The sequence below is a fragment of the Triturus cristatus genome, chromosome 8 (assembly GCF_964204655.1).
Source record: "Triturus cristatus chromosome 8, aTriCri1.1, whole genome shotgun sequence".
NCBI lineage: Eukaryota > Metazoa > Chordata > Amphibia > Caudata > Salamandridae > Triturus > Triturus cristatus.
In genome coordinates this window covers 368,176,075-368,195,856 of record NC_140591.1, presented here as the reverse complement: position 1 = coordinate 368,195,856, position 19,782 = coordinate 368,176,075, and the positions used below count along the sequence as shown (strand labels likewise).

At 42.9% G+C, this 19,782-nt stretch overlaps 1 protein-coding gene across 1 annotated transcript; it reads right to left on the bottom strand.

Annotated features, from left to right (window-relative positions):
- Positions 1 to 2,321: 2,321 nt before the first annotated feature.
- On the bottom strand, positions 2,322 to 19,495 carry CCNA1 (cyclin A1). Its single transcript, XM_085621719.1, has 9 exons — positions 19,358 to 19,495; positions 18,052 to 18,257; positions 14,434 to 14,665; positions 14,002 to 14,150; positions 10,249 to 10,472; positions 8,886 to 9,090; positions 8,695 to 8,808; positions 3,699 to 3,832; positions 2,322 to 2,754 (listed from the first exon to the last, which is right to left on the bottom strand). Exons 2-9 carry the CDS (start codon positions 18,241 to 18,243, stop codon positions 2,703 to 2,705), a joined length of 1,302 nt encoding a protein of 433 aa, XP_085477845.1. The 5' UTR covers positions 18,244 to 18,257; positions 19,358 to 19,495; the 3' UTR covers positions 2,322 to 2,702.
- Between the last annotated feature and the right edge of the window lie 287 nt (positions 19,496 to 19,782).

Here is a 19,782-nt window from a genome sequence, read left to right as displayed (position 1 = left end):
GGTTTCTTCTCTGACCTACAAATATACAATGGAGGATCACTCTGTACAGTTGCTATGAATGGCATACAGCAATTAGTGAATGTGTGAAGTGAAGCAAGCTCAGAGTATGCAGCAATATAGAACATGTCAGCCAAGAGCAGGAACGTACGATCCTGAAGAAAGCCATTTGGCAAGTAAGGGAAGGTTATACAGTGGAAACATTTAGACTAAATTATGTTAAGAGTACATTGCATATTTATTCAGATCACCAAAAATTCTTACTTTGCTGAAGGATCCTCAGAATAAGCCATAAAGACCCAAGGATACATTTGGGCAACTTCTGTTCCCTCTATAAAATCAGAGCTCCCCTTCCTAATTTAGAGACTGCACTTCCTTGGCCTATAACCTGATCAGACCACGGTCTAATCCCCATGTCCTCAGTATTGCCAGGGAGATTATTGCGGTTTGATATTACTATTAGCAAACTGCCCTAGCACAAATAAATATGGCTAATTTAGCAGCGCTATAGTTGCTGCCACCCAAGTTAGATACCAGTGTGGACCGTGCAGACTCCAAGGTAAAGGCTGTACTCAACTCAGCATTTGACCAGTTAATACCCAGTGTCAAGTTCACCACCCCTAGTTTAATGAGTAGTTGGTGGCAGAGTGAAAGCAATGCCAAGTGCTTGAACGCACCTAGAAAGGTGCTATGATGCAGTGGCCAAAACAGGAGTGCAAGCAAAGTATTTACCAGCACACCTATTCGGATTTCTAGCAGACCGTTTCATTCTGTTGCAACAGAGGACTATGCCTTTTGCAGAAGAACTGCTGCTATGTACAAAAATGTATCTATTAGTATTTCACAACATATCCAGTTGAGACAGGTACGTCTTAAGGATAGGGTACTTTATCCCACTACATTAACATATTCAGCCTATTCATTATGACCCCATGTTTGCCAACAGTCACAATTTTGCATGAAGTCTGAAACGGTCAAAGGAGATTCATTGGTGGGCAAGATAAAATATTCCCTCATCTGGAAGGTAGTTCATGGATCATTAAGGGTGTGGTGAACTATTACATGAGCCACGTTGTGAACCACCATGAAAGGCTGACCTTTAAACGCCGATCAGAGAAAGCCCTTCAATTTAGGCTGCCCACAACCATGGAGTCAGCCAATTCTGTCGCAGCATGAAAGCCAACAGTACATCAAATAACTTAGTGTGATCACCAGCATTACCTACATGGTGAAACCTTAGGTCACTCTGGTCCCCCTCCATTACCAAAACAATGGAAACTGCCACTTCCCACCTTCAGCAATACTACTGGCAAGCCTTCTGAATAAATGTCCACTACAACACAAGCTCACAAAATGCAGAAAGTACAACATGAGCAAGCAAAACCTTTTAATTTAAAAAAAAAAAAAGTTGTTCCTTTGCAGGCTTGTTTGTGCACACCATGTACTATGCAGACGAAGGGGAGGTTATAGCCCACGTGACAGTTCCAGTAATGCTCAAACACTAATTCACCATTGAGATCCTTTGACACCCCCAATTATTTCTAGAAGTGGGTGACTGAACTCTATTCTAGCGTATTTTCCCCATCACTCAAAGCATTAGATGGTGATTAGGAACAGTATGTTGCAGACTACCCTTGTAGAATGGTCACCTTTATAAACAAAACACTAGGATGCGCACTCAGAGGACTTTGCCACACTGACCACTGCATTTATTACAACAGAGCTAGATTCACAATAGGATAGAAACCTACTGGACCTCCTACTGACGGCAGCGGTTAAAAATTGTACTCAATTGGAAGGATACTACCAAAGCAACCTTCAAATGCTGGCTCAACTGGGTGAAGTTTTTCTGAGGAGCGGACAACACGGCATAACGTAGCACACCATGGAGACAGCCACACAGGGGCATGTGGACATCCCTAGACAAGATACTAGACCCATACAAGCCACCATGAACAGCAACGACAAAAGGTAGACAAGAGGTTCACAGCCTCACCCCACTAGTTTAACAACTCCTCCGAGAGACTATCATTCTCCAGGTGTGCTTCCATCTTTCCTTCCCATCTTGACCTCCCACTTTCCAACCCCCCCTCTCACTCCCTCCTCCTTTCTCTAGGACAGTAGATAGGGGGCAACCTTGCAGAAATTATGTTAACCAGCTATACCAGCAACATAACCAGGTGGGGCTGCTACCCTGTACAGAGAAAGCGATGATTGAAAATGTTTTATGTTTGTACGTATAAAAATACCAATAAAAAATTTAAAAAAAATTAAACTATTCAAAAAACTGCCGACTGATACAAAGACAATGGTTTCAAACAAGACACTTGAAAATATGTTTATTTAAAATACTTGGTACCTCATACATTTTACATTGATGAAATGCATTTTAAATGAATGAAATGGTTAGAATTCATATTCGCTACAACTAGTCCTCCTTTAAGAGAATGATTGTGAAATCTGAAAGACAGCTCCAGGTGGCAAATGAAGACTCCTTAATTCACAAATCAAGGTCCAAGTTAGATTTAAAAAGTTCCACATGGCATAAATAGTTAAAATCCATTTTTAAAAAAAGTTATGCAGCAGGATAGGACACTTGACCTGCAGTGCCCTTTAGATCAACTCGGTTGATCAGGAGGTAAGCGCTGTACGTGCTTTCAGTGCATTGAAGAATACTGTTAGAAGGGCGATCTCTGGATTTCGGGTTATTTTAAAGGCAGGACTGATGGAGGTTCTACAAGCGCGACCCTTCGGTACCTGAAAGATAGAATTAGAATTCCATGTTACACAGGTTTCTGTAAGGCCTACATCACCTATACCACAAAACCAAAAGTTTAACAGCTTACTATGGCGATAATAATTCATGCTAGTCAAGCACAGTAAAATCTAGTCTGCAACATGGGACCTGGACTATCGCCCAATCCCCATTACAAGAAAATGAAAATTTAATCCAGCATGCACACTAGCATGGGGCTAGCTATAACAACTTTCAGGCTGTAGGTATAGAACCACATCAAGCCCCACCAGAGCATTGGTGATTTGCAGGGATGCCATCATAACTTGCATTGCCTGCACAGTAAAGGTTATGCAGTAAGTGCCAATCTATAGAAGAAAAAAAAACCTTTGATTCGAACCAGCTATGTAACCTACCCCCCCCCCCCCCAAAACCACCCTCCCCCACCTGAGACCACTAGCAAGGAGACGATGAAAGAATGAAACTAAAAGCCACTTGGTAGTAATGCTCATCATGCAGCTAGCTAAGGCAAGAGCAAGAATGCACTGTAGGCCTCTCCAGTCCACGTGTAATCAACACTTAATCTAGCCCATTAGTGGACCTTAAAACAGTTTGAGCGAGCAACCACGTGTTTGGCTTCTCGAACCACCAACTACGCAGCAGTGGTCAGAGTCTGCACTATCAAATGGCCCATGCAAGAAACGAAAACCTCAATGCACTTCAGCAAATTAAGAGACTTCGGGCCCCTTGAAGGTAGGTTCTGGGCTTCAGGCTGAAGCGGAGCCCACACCGGTCGACCAGTATACTAAAGCATTCAACCGTGCCTTGCAACCTCATGAACCTAAATGTTATCAGCACATGCAGTCTAAACAGACAACCATCCCATCATAAAGAAAACATCTTGTGATGCAGGAGTCAATCTGCTGCAGCGCCCCCATGCCAGCACCATTTCACCAAAAGTACTCACTTGGAGTTCTTGTATTTCTCCTGTATGGCTTGCTGCGGTAGATTGGGTGCTCTAAGGCATGCTCGGTGGAGATCACTCAGGCAAGGCACGATCTCAATCAGGGAATAACCCGTGAAGGAAACCAGATTCTCAGGCTGAAAAATAAAATGGTAATATAGATTCTTTACTGGGTGTTGTTCTGCATGTCCAGCAGCTCCATAAGTCTTATTATACAGACAGGAACTGAAAGCATGGAGTGTGGCCTGTGCTGACATCTGGTAGAATCTATACAAAGGCGATACTAAAGTAACAAAAATACTGGCACCGAAGAACTACCGTATCCGGATGTGCTCATTGTGACAAAAAAAATGCAGTCAAAGTGAAGGTAATCAGTGGCTGTAGTAGGCTGGCCCACTGCCTCATGCTGTAGTGGGCGGAAGCAAAGCGTGAATTGCGACAGACCAGTGAAGGAAGCGTGGCTCAAATCCCCTTAATGCACATTATACATGTTTAGCATAATCAAAAGGTCTTACCGAACACCCGACCTTAAAAAAAAAAAAAAAACCAACTCATAGCATTCCTCAATAGCTACAAAGATACCGAAAACTTGTTCATACAAGTTAAGTTTGTTTTTCCATGGATGGAGTTGTTGCACCTCAATGGTCACGTGCTGGTCAGTAAAAGTGATGGTACTCTAAAATGGTTAAGTATTTTAATCATTTGTTTAGTAACATTTGAAAACATTCTGCTGCCTCACACAACCTGAGGTTAAGTTCTTTTTGGGTACAAGAAAAGCTCTGGGATAGCATGTGAATACACATGCTAGCAGAGACTTACAACACCCCCTTATGGTTCCAATGTGTCTAGGGCATTCTTTGAAAGGTCACCCCACAATTCCTTTACCAGTTTCTCTAAGCTACCTTTATTTTTTCACTAAATTGATCTAGGAACTTTAAGTGGGTTGATCCTTAAAGTTATAAAACCAGTACTATCATAGGTGAAAGCGCCTGCCGAACTGTTCTATTGCCAGACAAACCCAAGTTGCCAATGAACAAGGGTTTATGCAAGAAGGAATTGGATTATGTCTATAGTACCGTCCCTAGCTATAATATCGCAGCCATACTGGCTTCAATCTGCTGTGCCTATTTGGTTAACTGTCTTTTCAAGAAAATAGGCAAAAGGAGCAGTTAAGTGACTGCTCCGTAGCTACATATATTAAGAGGGGAACCAGGAACATCAGAATATGAAATGCCATCGAAGAACACAACTACCCCAATCCAGCATGTTCAACATGGCCATATTGCAGCTCTTCCCTCTTCCCCAGCGTGCCATAATAGTCCAATGATGCAGCCATCCCCCGGAGACAGAAGGCTATACCAGTCAATTTCTACCATCATACAAACATTGTAAAGCTGTTGCACAGCTTTAAGCATGCACCACCATGGAGGTGGTGCAACGGAAAAAGTTTACTTAATGGACTCCGTTTCAAACTACAGCTCTTCATAGCAACCATGGATTCACTTTAATGCTCAGAAAGAGCCATTTTTACCAATTAAATTGATGGTAATTCTGCACCTGTTCTGTCAAGGGATCAGCCTCTGCTTAATCAGGCCACAACCGTGCATATGCAAATTCATAATGGAAGTGTTGGGTAACTCCTGGAACCATATCTACACCACAATATTTATGTAGAGCAACTAGTAAGGAGGACCTCAGATACACAGGTAGATCAAGGTGGGTTTACGTGACATAAGCCACAGCCCAAGCCAACAGCCTAGATAAGGGACGTTGAACAAAGTGTCATCACTGGTTCCAAAAGTTACATAGGAAGGCAGAGAACCGTCATAACTTTGTTACATATAACTATGGCACCTAGTCAGTTCAAAGCTACCCTTAAAATCTGTGGTATGTAGCTTTTTCAGCTGTTTCAATATTTCAGGCACACGACAGACTTTAGGACCGAGCAACAACTGGACAGCACATTAGCTGCTGTTAGGATGGCAAATGAGATTTTTAAATGGTCGGTGGATGTTTCCTTACAGGACCACCTGTAGCAAAGAGCACGTGTGAACGATTATTTGGATCATAAGGTAGACAAGCTGGTTTTTGGTTTAGTTGTGGAAAACATTTAATCTGCAAATTCCAACTGAGGGAGCGACTAACGATGCGGGAGTTGCATATGAAGTGGAGTGATTATTAGTTTCATGTAGCCTGGACACAAGTTAGGAGTTCTACTATCTGCATAGATATGAGGTGGGGTATAATGGCTTTGATGTTTACAAACTGAGTTATTGACCCCCCTCTCCCTCTCCAACAGGCAGCTTGGTAGAGCCAACTCAAAGTAGGCCCATTAGGAAAGATTAAAGTGTCCTTGTGGCAAACTTTAATACCGTACTGATGGATGGGGGGGGGCGCACTACAATAAGTGGCATTTGTTAAGGAATGGTGCAACTAAGTCACTTGGATGCGTGGAAGAACATGACATTTCCCATTTAGCCTTGCCACCTTTAGATCTATTCATGTTAAACACATCAATTAAGTGTACATCAAAGCTCCTAGTTTACAGGTGGGAATAGCTACTAGGATAAGGAACGAAGGTAGGTGTCCAACTGCAGGAAAGTAGATTGTTGCAGTTCTGGAAGAGTGGCCAGACAGTTGTCCAATGGCTGAAGACCATGAGTCAGTTCGACAATAGCATTTAGTGGGGTCAAAGGAAAGGGAATATCTAGCGTCAGCACATAGGCGAGAAGCTAAAGTTATGACAGATTCATTATATAGGAAGGGAAGAGAGCAAAGTGTGAGGACTGCGCTTTGAAGTACACCAAATGTCAGGTGGTGGCATCATCAAGACTAACTAGTTTAATCCCAGGTCTGATGTCAAATTTGGTGGGTCGGGTAATCTGCTCAGATGTTTTATGGAGACAAAGGGGAAAAAAAAAAATGGAGTAAAGGCCACTGTGATGGGCAGAGGTAACAAAGTTACACATGGCGTAACAGATTCAGGAAACTCTAGAATGCAAGTGCTAGATCCGGCTGCGAGGTGAGTAGCTTAAAAACAAGTCACTCAAGTATTTGGGAGCAAGACAACATACCTAGATGTTATTCAGGGACAGAAGGCGGGGGGCAGTTTGAGAAGAGAAGGGTTGACTCCTGCAGATTTAAACTGAAAAAACCAAGATGAACTTGTGCTAAGATTAGTCATGCAAGCTAGGGCATGAGCAGTTGGGACAGTAAGGCGTAGTTTGAAGCTTTAAGTTTGTATCACTTAAGCAGGGCAGGTGGTTTAAAATGACATGTGGCAGGCAATCCAGAGAGGTTTTGTATGAGCCACTCGAACACACCAAGTCAAAGGTGGTTCTATTTTGTCAAACATTTTAAAGCTAGCAATAAGCAAAAAGGCTTGCAATAGTAAATAAGATCTCCCCTCTGGAGAACTCCTTTAATAACCCTCGTCTCAAGCTTTACAGCACACCCCAGTAGAGAACCTCTTTCATGTACTCCTACTGGAAACTCCAGAACCCAATCATGTCAACTGGGTTTAACCTCGCTCGTTATGACAATTTCATGTCTTACTAGCGACTGTCCTAACTTGTGGAAAATCTTCCTGCAATATTAATTTGCACTGCAGAACTTGACACTGCCAAATCCTCTCAGCATAGAGCTAGCACAAGTATTCACAGTCTAACTGAAGCATAACTTGATCCAAATATGCGTTTCAGCACCTTTAGCCAGCAGCTGCACACGTGCGAGTCAGCTACAGCAAAACTGTGTATACATCTTGACTTCAGTTATATTCTGGGCCACTCTGAACGATTTGCACCATATTCAAAGCGTGAAATTAGCCTTCCTAGCATTACTGGAAGGTGTGCATATATGCTGCCAGTTATATTAATACTGCAATACGTTTGAGCCAGCGACCTGAACCACAAGTTTATTAGCCACTGCCTTGCTGTCAGCATGAATGATAGTTTATTGGTTCATATTAGGTAGAACAAGTTACAGTAGCACAATTTTGCTCCTCCAACTGTTCTTGTTGCATCCAGAGGAACATCTGTCTAGTCGCCAATACCCAATGCCTCGGGCCCATTCCTTTCGGAATGGAACTATAAGCCTATGCAGGTACAAAAGGGCTGCCAAAACTGAGCAATCCCCTCCCTCCACCCCATTAACGAAGAACTGCCAGATCACTGTTCTCAAATGGATGGACTTTCACTGGCAAGAATGTAACACTTGCAAGGTAGCAGTCTGGCTAGCTGTACTAAACTAGACCCGTGGGCAAGCCATTTCCTTTCCTACAAACTTCTATCCCTGCTCCCTTCATCCATCTGTTGCAAGATCTAGAGAGGAAAAGCTAAGTGCTTCACTCCAGGTGGAGTCAGATCTGTCCAGCGGTGGCATCCTGTACATTTCATTTAATCCACCTTAGACTGCTTTCATAATGCCATTAGAGGTAATACACTGATTTTACAGCTATTGGAGCACAATTTGATTACTGAAATACCATCTACCTGGTTATGAAGAACTACCTTCCTACAAATATAGAACCCTGGAGCTAAGGAGATGGGTGACTGGTCACTGCCATGCTATGCCTATTTAACAAAGTGAGACTTGGAAAACTTTGCACAATCCATCACTAGGGTAGATCCCAGGAATTTTGGTGCGGCTCACTGGATACATCCATTCTGGGCACCCCTGTACTGAATATTTAGTTTCAGTAATCAACCATTGCTATTTATAGGAGTCTTCTTGTTTCATGGCTTCTCCGTTAATGCTCCAGTGGAAAGAAGTTAACTCCAGCAGATTTTTACAGCAAGTACTGTGAGGCTCAGACATCCACTGTAGGAGAAGTTACTACCAGCTAAATTAGTTATTCCTATAGCAGGACATGCTTCAAAGGCCCAGACAAAAATTAGGCTGCAGCCTGCAAAAGGCAGTAGTACAGGTTACCAAAATGCAAGTAGTCAAATTTATGAATATTACAACTCGCTTGTAAAAAGAAAGAAAATGCTCTACTCACCCAAAATACCTTATTCATGGTATAGTTTGCTAGACAATAAGCAGCTGCCGCTACCAATGACGGAAGATACTTCAAAAATGGCTCTGCATCTAGCAGACTCAGTTCAGCTACATACTAAAAGGGAACAACCAGCATCAGTGTGCATCCCATCAAAATTAACAAACCAAAGGGCCATATAGCAGTCAACTCACCCTGGCAAAATTCTCAGTTTTGACACAAACTCCATGTCTTTGCAAGTACTGAAGGAGGAACTGGTTAGTGGTAGGCACAGTTAGGTCAAAAGCCAGAACTTTAAGGAGCAAGTGTTCCATTCTCAACAGCTGTTTCTTGGTGTAAGTGTCATCGGTTATGTAAACAAATTCATCCACTTCAGGAGGATAAATCTCTTCATATTTCCTAGAAGAGAACAAACAAAACTAATTGCACCACAGCAAATTTCACCAAGTTTCAGCATTTGGCCAGCAAAGTGAGAGACTAACTGTACAAGCTAGTTCCAGTGGCAGGTGAAGGTTGTGCAATTCGATTATACAATTAGGTGCAGAACAGATCTCAGACAAGGTTAATAGAAAAATAGACTTCATTTAATGTAGTTCAGACTGTATTCAACTATTCACTAACCAAAGGAGGAGGAGCAAAGGACTCCATAGGAGTGTCCCAACTGTACTTCAAGGTGGGCTCCAAAAACGTAATCCAAATACAAGGGTGTGAGCATCAACGTAGGAGGCAAACCAATTTTAAGAGGACTCCCTACAACTAGGGACACCAGGTCTTAAAAAACCTGTATACTAGTGCATCAAGGAATCATAGGTTGGCATTGCAAGGTCCAGAGTGCTGTATCCAGTCTGCTTTACAACTAGCATGTCTTTAGAGCAACATTACGGCAGAAGGGAATCAGACGCCAAAGAAAGCAAAAGAGCAGAAACAGTGTACAGTGTGCTGAATAATGGAGTTGGCACTCCATTCAGTTGTGAAAATTCCTGGCTCTGCACTACTGATATTTAGAAGGAAAGAAAAATTTAGACCAAGTACTCAGTTTTTTAAAAGTCTGCTAACTCCTAGCCAGCTCTGGAGGGTGAAAAGACTGCTATCTAGCAATAGTTACCAGAGGGGGCCCATCTAGGGTTATGGGGATTTGTATACAGCCCCTAGAGATTAATTTCCAACATAAGTATGTACATACAAAACAGGACTACGATCATCAGTAGTGATTTGGCACCTGTAGAAGACCCAAGTTCAAACTAGGAGTCTGTAACCCTTCGCACGGGGCTAGTTTGACATCAGGGGCTACATTGTTCCAAGGTCACATTGGTAATAGTCTTAGGCAGAGAACATCCTAGAATAGTACCAAGTGCTACAGGTTTGTGGTTGGGGCGGTGGATTAAATGAGATGTTAAGAAGCTGATCACTAAGGAATGGATTACCAAGGATGGCATCTTCACTGAACTCCTTACCACAAACACGTTTATTCAGCTAATACACATTTAGAGCAAGTAGCAGTTGCATGCAAGAAGTCAGCCAGTATACCAGCTTTGTTGCCAAAATTAAGACACTTACGAAGCAAGAAGAATAGCAGCGGTTCCCACAAGTTGCAGCTTTCCTCGAAGGACAGACATACAAGACAAAAAGCGGTCCAAGAAATTGACAGCCAGGTACAGTGTCTCTGCTCGAAGTTTATACTCTTCGCCAACTTCAATCAGCCAGTCAATTAAGATGGTGCGCATGCCTGCTGTGATATCTGGCTGCTTCCGCATGTAGAAAGCTTTTGGCCGATGCCTCATCTGCTCAGAAACAAAAAGCACACTTGTTTACCGAATTGAAGCTGGTATTCGAAGTCAGTGAACAGCCAAAGTAAATTAAACATGGACCCGCTTATGGAGAAAGCTCATTTACACCACACTTGATAAGCCCCAACTAAAGCTACAGTCAGACAAAAGTGGACTTTGAAATGCCTTTGCCTAGAAGACCAGCCGGCATTAAAGTTTATAGTGAAAGTGCTATGAGAAGCTAATAGCAATATTTAACGTGCCTTCATACTACTGTTTTATCATAAGGGCCAAGGTTGGTGTCCAATATGTACTGATCTACCCTTTTCAATGCGAATTTAGTTTATATTAACTGTTAAAGTGCATTAGTCCTCCCATGCCTGCTAAGTTTCAAGTAGTCATTTTCTGCATCTTGTAGTAGGCATAATTGCTCTAAATGGCATTGCAAAGCGGGGATTCGAGAAGAGTGAATTGGCAAAGATTTGCACCATATCCAAGGCTTTCACATGTTCTCACCTGAGAAGAGTATCATCTGCTAGAAGTTGACCTAGCTCCAGAACATATAATGCATGAAAGTATAAAGACAACGGATAGGTAGAGATGTGATGTGATCACATACACCAAAATGATTTCGGTCCGATGCAGAGATCCGTTGAAACAGCAACTCTAATTTTAGGTGCATTTTGGTTTAAAATTACTTTTAGGTCTCCTGAAGTTTCAGCCTGTTTTGTCAACTGCATTAATGCTACAATAAAGTGAGACACCATTCCTTGCGCTGTATGGACACATGGCCCACATTGAAGTCTGGTTAACGCTCATTTCCCGGGAAGCCATTACAACCTTCAGCTACCCCTGCCACCCCCCAGTATCTGAAAGCCAGTTGCAGCTGGCTACAGATGTGTAAGATATACAGATGTGTAAGATGATATACTGTGTTCTACATTAGCTGCTAGACCGACTGCCCTCCCATTTCTTTCATAAACTTTTGTAGGCCGTAACCTCACAATTGGCATGAGAATCCTAAAGGAAACTCTTGTCACAGGGAGTACATAGAGCCAGGTTAAGGGTATTGCAGCAGCCATGCCCAGGTATTCTGGACAAATACGTCAGTCCCTCAGGAGTACGACTGCATTTAGCAGGATGAGGAATCTGAAGACGAATCGTTTATTAACCAACAGACCATGCTCAAAATACTCTGTCTCCAGCCATCATTTTATGCAGCCAGGTTGGCACTGGCAGACGGGGCCTTCTGGCAGTGCCAGAATGGCTCGTCTCAGGTCAGTGTGGGTTCATTTTAGAATCTACATGATTGTCGTTTGCAGGAGATTTATACAAGGAGATTGCAGCCTGCCCATTGCTTAACATTAGTTGGCTTCATTGGTCATTTATTTGCTACCTTCTAATTGGCCAGCGTGTCCTAGCTTCTTACTCTTCTTTCAGCTGAAGCATTAATCAAATACGGATTGCTGCAGCTTGATTGCGGTCCTTCTGCTGGATGCGATTGAGGTACTATTTATTATTTGTCCTTCCTTTGATCCTGGCGGACATTTATTTGAAGCTATGTTTTACTATAGCTCACTCAGGAACCCTTATTCTGACAGATGTTATCTGCTTCCGAACGCATTTTCAAAAAGACCTTGCTTTGTTAGGTCTTTTTGCAGAATGTAATTTTCTTTTTCACTCATGTGGAGAACTAACATGTTTGCTCAGAGCACGGGTGTAGTGCTCTAAACCAAAACAAGCATGTGTTCCTTGTGGCCATTGCTGTATACCAGAGGGGCGGATGTGCAGCCTAAAAAATGTAAACACATGTATTAGCTTTGGCTGCATTATAGCGCTTTTTAAAAATGTGTTTTAGCTACACTACGAAGTCTCCACACTGCTAAACATTAGCAATATCTTATTGGAGTGACCGATTGGCTTTGCTAGTTACTGTTGCTTAAGATGTTAACACAAACATAGCCTGTAGCAATCACCAATAAATGCAGTCTCCGTGCAGTATTCAATACCTTGCAAAACACCTAGAAAGCAGGTCTTTAAAACTTACAATATTTTGCAGAATGTGGGCGCTTTAAAGCCATTGGATTAGCAGAGAAGATAACTTATTTAGCGGTCTAGGCTGATTTTCTGGCCCATTCCGACTCTGTAGCTTGGAGTTCAAATGTTTTGACATTTAACAGTGAAAAATTGAAACCGTTTCCAACACGATTTAATCACTGACGCCATAGAGCATTTCCTAGCCCCTTCCATAATCACATGTATGTATTTTATTCAAGTTATGTAGATCAGTTGCTACGTGTCTGGCTAAATATTTGGTTTTGACAAAAATGGGGAATTTTATTTCCAAAAGTAGCAGCTGAGGAAACTATTAAAATCTTTCCCCAGAGAGCTACCATTAAATTCAAAACAAAATCGAAATTAGTGAGCACGAGGTACTGATGCACCATTTCGTACCAAGGATAAATCGGTCCTAAAAAAATTTAAACACAAAATCACACGACAGGATTTTATGCAAATGCCCACTTCAAAAGCGAGAACCAAGTTAATTTAGAAAAGGCAGGTTAGGAAATTAGCACTGAGATACTGCACAATTTAGCTTGGCAACTGCAAGGCATTCTTGGTTAGCAGTGACATTTCCAGAGAAATTAAGGAATTTGTTTGAAAGTCCACAATACTAGGAGGACATAATGTCAAGACACAAGAACAAACCCCTAGTAGGGTGTGGGGAGATCACACAACCACTCCTCCAGCTCCTGTTTTCAGGATGGGTGGGGGGGGGGCGATACAACATGATCAGTGTGCATTTCACTGGAATGAGTAATTGGAGCTGCTGCTCAATCTATCAGCCATTTGATCTGCCAGAGGTCTCGGTGTGTGTCTAGTACTATAAATTGGTGGGCTGTTAGAGTATGCATGGTGTTGCATGCTCGAATCGAATTTTGACCCCTACACTCAAATCTGGTTGCTGGTGTTGCGTGAAGTACTAGAGTAAGGATTACAGTTTTATCAATGTAGGGAATTTCTTTTAACTGTATTACTCAGGATAGCTCTACCCTAGTATTTTACCTTACCAGGTCTTCATGACTAGTCTGTGCATCTAATCTCCCTTCGAGGGTGAATAGCTTTGTAAAATGCTCAGGGATTTTTTATAGAACATAGTTTTCCTCCTAGTAGTGGACTCTTGGGCGAAACCATGTTTGCAAACATGGGTTTGCAAGATAGGAGTGTGGAGGTGTGGGGCAGGTGGTGACAAGTTAGTTCAACCACTGCTCCCCTAGGATGTGTGTTCTCAGCTGGTGCATTATCAGACCTCTGTCCAGGAAAAACCAGAGGACAGACAGGTCTGCCTGAACTATTTTAGCTGTACACCTCAGAACTACAGCAAGATTATAGGAGGAGCAATTGAATATATACACAGCATGTATGTTCTGTGGCAGACCCATGGATCATGAGGAAGCAACATAAGAGAAAGGAGCAAACACCAATTATGTGTTCAACTAAGTCATAAATGAACATGTCCAACTGTTGAATAGCATATGCTCACCTCTGCTTCGCGAAGGTATTGATGAATATCTTCGAAGTACTCTTCAGAAACCAATAAGTCAGTACCCGATTCAGAGAGATCTTCGATTAATTCGTCAGAATCATCTACCACTTGGGAATGGAAAGACGTGTCTACCATCATAGGAGACCCTAAAAGGTTGTACAGCATTACTGATGAAGCCACATCATACATGAAAGACACTTTACTTTTTCATGTTCTAGTTTATTTAAACCTTCACAGGATGTCAACAAAATTAGCCAATGAAGTCAATGCTTCCAGATCAAGAAAATCTTGATATAATTGATAAAAATCGCCAGTTAGGATACAATGAACAAAATGGGCTTAAAAGCGTTTTAGGGTGTGCAAGAACTGGGCATATTGAGTATATGGTTCAAATTGTGGATGCCCCATGGCAATCCAAGGATGTGTTACCTGTACTGAGATCCAGAACCAGATTAAAGTCATTTTTCACAGCATTCAGATCCAGAGGTGGTTTAGTAGGCTCCACATTTTCAACCTGGAAGCGACATTTGTCCTTTGCATCTTTTGGCTCATCCACAAAGATAGAGAACCCCTGTTTGGTGGGCACACATGTAGGAAGGTTCTTCCCAGGGAGAGGGACTGCATTCTCAGCCCCTGGTAAAAAGGCAACTGAAGGAGCACTCTAAAACAAAGACATTGATTAATATCAACAGATTTAGTGGCAGAGTTTCAAAAGTGAAGGACAGTGAGGAGTCATCGTCTCAGTTATGTGAATATCACAAGGTAGAACAACTCCCTCAAATAAGAAATACTAATTTAGTTTCCATGTCGTAGTGTTAATTATGTTCCTGCTCCAACACCCGAAAACCCTCATGGGTTTTCAGCAGTGCCAAACATATCGACATAATAGAAAAACGTCAGACCTTCTGTCTGTCATTGACCTCTATGCAAGGGGCAGTCAGCAAACCAGTAGAAGTCAAGGACGCCTTGTTTGGAACAGAATGGTTTACATGGCGGGCTGTATTTTGCTTAAGACTCGAGCTATTCTGATAATTATGCTCCGTGTGTAAACAAGCATGTTAACCTCCTGGGTGAGGTTGCCCTAGGGATGTAGAGGCTGCCCTGGTGCAAGTGACATTGAGAAAAGACTGGGCTAGTAAGGTGGTGCTTATCTTTTACCAACATAGATGTACTGTTAAGGTGGCAATAGCATTAAGGTGGCAATAGCATGGGTTAAGTCCAGCTTTTTGTACCAGTTACTTGTTGCAACTGATCAATCTATTGTGCAATACCTTTGTGGGGGCAGTAACAAGCATGGGTTGCAAACAGACCTTTTGCATGATCACCCCAAACTTGCCGAATTATTTTTGTTGGCTTTAGGACTGAGTATTTTAGCACTACTAATCCGTTCTAAATTGCATGTGCTTCTTAAAGAGGTGTTTAATTGGTGTATACCAGACTGACATTTAATTTACTTGTAAGTCCCTTGTAACGTGGACTACCATATACCCAAGGCCAGCAAGTTAATGCTACTACTGGGCTGCAGCACTGATCGTGCCACCAACAGAAGTTGCATTTCAAACTTCAGGCCTGCCACTGCAGGGCCCGTGTATGCAGTTTACTGCCACTGACTTGCCAAGTCAGAAACTCCCCTTTTGTTGCACATAAGTCGCTCCCAAGGTAGGCCCTAGATGGCACTCAGGGTAGGGTGCAGTTTAATTAAAAAGATAGGACATGTACTGTTATGTTTTACATGCCCTGGTAGTGGCAAACAGGTAAAATAGTTTTACTAAAGTGAGGCATACTCCTCTCATAGGCTAGCTTTGGGAATTCCTTCAAAACACATTTAGGCCCCAATTCTGGATTAGAAATGGAGTAGCTACATCAAGTTTAGTCTATTTGGAATGGTGACGATATCCTCTTTATTGGGAAGTTTGATTTAAACATGACTATTTTAGAAATGCCACTTTTACAAAGTACATTTCTCTGCTCTTAACTTTGCTCTGTGCCTGCAGCCAGTCTTCAATACACATATGGGGTGGTGGCAGCTACACTTTCTGTATTGCCTCTAAACAGCCACGAACACAGGAAGGGTGGGTGCAATTGGACTCCGGCATTCGGAGAGTCTTCCCGGGCAGGAAGGCCACACTTATAATGAATAGGCTGTGTCCTTTCCCCACACAGGACCGTTCACCTCCCACAGATAGCCTGGCAAACAAGGCTGTTATGAAAGGGGACCTGTTCACTTTCAGGAGGTGCTTTGAAGTCACCCCCCACTTAAAAGGCATATTTGAATACAAGTACTGGGGCACTGACCCCTACCAGATCAGTACACTACTGGACCTGGGAAGAACTCTGTTAGAGTAATGACTGCTGTCATTAAGGATTGCCACTTTGCCTCAACTGACTTTTCTGACAAACTGCTTCTCTATTTTGCAGAGCTGCCCTGCTGTCTGCTGATCTGTCCTACTGAGGACAAGGACAGACTTGTCTCTTTGTACCCAGAGTGAATCAAAGGGCTTGCCTCCCGTTTTCTGAGTCTCAGGGCAGGAAAGAATTCCTACAACAGTGCTGGACTCAGCCATCTGTCAGTCTTACTCTTGCCTGAGGAGCCCCCTCCAGTCCTGGGCCTCAGGAGTGAGTTTTTGCTACAAAACCTATGCATAGTCACTACTGCGGTTTGACAACAGTAGTTGTACAGCCTGCGTCGCCCAACTACGCTCTGCCTGCATTTCAGAGCGATGCTGTGACCAGACTGCGTGGAAGAAAGACATCATGCCCTCAGAGTCAATGGTTTGCTACATCCAAGGTACTGTTTCAGCAGGACCTACACGACTCTTGAAGCCAGCTTGGCCTCCATTACGGTTGGCCTGAACTTTGGATGTACCCTGGTCCCTTGCGTCCTCAAGGGACATTTTAGCGCTATGGACTTCAAAGCACTGTTTTTGCATTTATTCTTTTTTTTTTTTTAAAGTATCTATTATCTTGGTCTTGTTTTACTCCGATACATATTCTCTATTTTTCCAAGCCTTAGGAATGTTTATGTGGTATTTTCATTGTGTTACTGTGTGCATGCAGCACAAATACAGTCAAGCCTGCCTCCTCTGTGCCAAGCTACCAAAGGGTGAGCACAGGTTAATTTAAAGTGTATCTAGTTTTCCCAGACTAGGATTGTGGTACCTAATTGGACAGGGTGCAAACCTGCCAACTAGAAACTCAATTTAAGTGCCCTCTGTAGAGGGTCAGTTGGTAGAAAGTTGCTCAAGCTAGTTCAGTTGGCATAATTGTACCATCCTGAAGCATTTGCTTTAGAATAACGGATCCATGAAAGCAAGTTCTACATACAATATAAATTGAAGTTATTAACCTAGTTCTACTTAACCTATGGATCCAGGCATTGCCACCCAACTTGTTAGATGATCAGGTTATGTCAATAACACCCAATAATCACGTTACTAGTTCTGACATTTCTAGGATTCAAATCTGCTGTCCAACCCTACACAGTAAGGACATGGTTTGCACTTCTTATTTAGGGAGAATCTCTTAATCTAAAGATTATGAAAATTCAGGGTGTAATGGCATGGGTGGTTTTAGTTAGTGTTTTCTGGTGCTGCCACTTCCGCTCCTTTGCATCGTCAAAGAATATAGAAAAAGCTGCTACATGGGAGATATGGTGTTAGACAGGCTGAGAAGGACATAACATGACTACTTGCTTAGTACGGACATATTAAGATTAACCATAGCAGAAAGAACAGCAAGTGAGTGAATGTGGAAACACATTGTAAAATAGGTCGCGATGCAACTCAACACTAAACGCCGTCGTTAGGGGCTTACAGTAGTCGTCGTTTTATTTAAAACCAAGTTTGCAGGTATAGACAAGCAGTGTGCATTCTATTTAGCTTTAAGATCAATAAGTCTGTTGAAATATCACAGCAGCCGTCCATTTTGTGGCCATGTTGTACCTACTTCTAAATTATAAATACCCCAAATCTACATTAAACTCCCTTTAAAATAAACGAAGTTCTGTTTCACGAAGCGCAGTTAATCTGGGCTCCCATCATTGTCTACCTGGAAATATGAGCGTCTGTGCTGGTCATTCTCAGTCAGCACCCCCAGCACGGCTCTGTGGTGAATACGCTGGGGCAGTAGGGCCGGCTGAGGTACGTTCTCCTTCTTCATTATGGCAACGAACAGCTGGGAGTTGTCCTGGCCATAGGAGGTAGTCCTGAAGAACCCACTAGAGGAAGTAGCACGACGCATTGTTTGGGTACAAGCTGCAAAAACAGAGCAGATACATCAGTTTCCACAGAAACGTGCAGTATTTCCACAGAGAGAAGACATTTTGATACCACATTGGTGCAGAGAGGCGTGCGAGCAACTAGAAAGCACTATAGTAGTGTCAATTAGCGGGAGAATGTCAATTAGTCAGCCCATTGAAACTACTAATGGGCACGCGTTGCAAGATACGCACTACAGCAAAATATGAGTTTTATTATCAGACTCTGAAAATAAAAGCGTAAACTACACCAAAAAGCGTCAGTCTGATCATTGTATTACACCCCGCTCCGGAACACCCAATCCATAGACATTAGCACAGAGAAAACGTGCCACATAACTTATAGTGTTCTGTAAGCTTAGTAGTCTGGAATGCACACAATCGGCATTAAAAACCCAGAGGCATTCGCAGAATAAGACGAATTAAACATTAAGAGGCATTAAGTTGTATATTCTTCCAGGAAACGCTAATTACAAGTCCACATACCAACTAAACTGCCAAGCACGAGTTCAGGAAATTAAACAAGAACTCGATTAATGGAGGAGTTCGCCAACGTAATTTCTTTAGACACCTTAACCTAGAGACGCATCGTTTCTCGCAAACCAACCCTTTGAGCATATAGTTCTCTGAATTAATAACGAGGTGAACAATTATACCAACAAAACTCCAAACCCGGAGCAGCAATCACCCTGCAGCTACCCCAAACATCCCCTCCCTCTTCACAGATCAGCCAACTCACTCCTTCCATAGTTAAAAAAAAAACCATACCTGCCCGCTCCCTATCAGAGCTCCACACCACACACAACCACAAATTAAGAAATAACATTGGCAGGATATATCAGAAAAATACATAAGAGCAGTGTCGCCTTAGTTACATACTCAAAACACGTTCTAAAACGCAGGCTCCAACAAAAGCATAGCCAACCTTAAATGGGGGAAATTGAAAGGTTCTGCACAACCACCGCCTATTCCCAAAGGCTAACAATCGTAAGTTTCTGCAAAGACATCCCCACTACTCCAGCAAGCACCCCTACAAACACCCATACTCCACCAAGTCCTTCAGTAGAAAACAAGTTTCAAACAATAACAAGCTACTACATTAGCTGGTGCGGTGCTGCAGTTCCGTACGGTTGTTGTGCGGGCAGACAGGCAGTGATGGTCCGGTCAGCAAAGAAAAGTGGCCCCACCCCAGCTAGTTATAGCGAAGGGGCGGCTCCGGATTGGGCTACGGCTGCTCAGGCACAGACGAGCTACAGCTGAGAAGTGACAGCCAAGCTAAATCTAAAGCGTCCGCGAGACACACGCAGCCCATTCAACTCGCCCGCGTCGCCACCAGTCGTCCAATCAAAGCGCGTGCAGCCAACCGACGGCCAATCACAACACGCGACCCTCCACAACACGACTTCTCGCCTTCACCAATCATTGTCCGGTGTCGTGAAAGGCGCCCAATCATGAATCTGCCCGGCTGTCCGAGTGCCGCGTCCATGGGGATGAAGTTGGCGTGCTCGCATGAGGGAATGCTC

Excerpts from the sequence above, each read along its gene's own strand:
- CCNA1 (XM_085621719.1), bottom strand. The coding sequence starts at position 18,243 with ATGCGTCGTGCTACTTCCTCTAGTGGGTTCTTCAGGACTACCTCCTAT. Across the intron at positions 10,473-14,001 it reads AATACCTTCGCGAAGCAGAG|ATGAGGCATCGGCCAAAAGC; the intron begins GTGAGCATATGC and ends GTTTCTGAGCAG. Across the intron at positions 3,833-8,694 it reads CCATGAATAAGGTATTTTGG|CCTGAGAATCTGGTTTCCTT; the intron begins GTGAGTAGAGCA and ends TTTATTTTTCAG.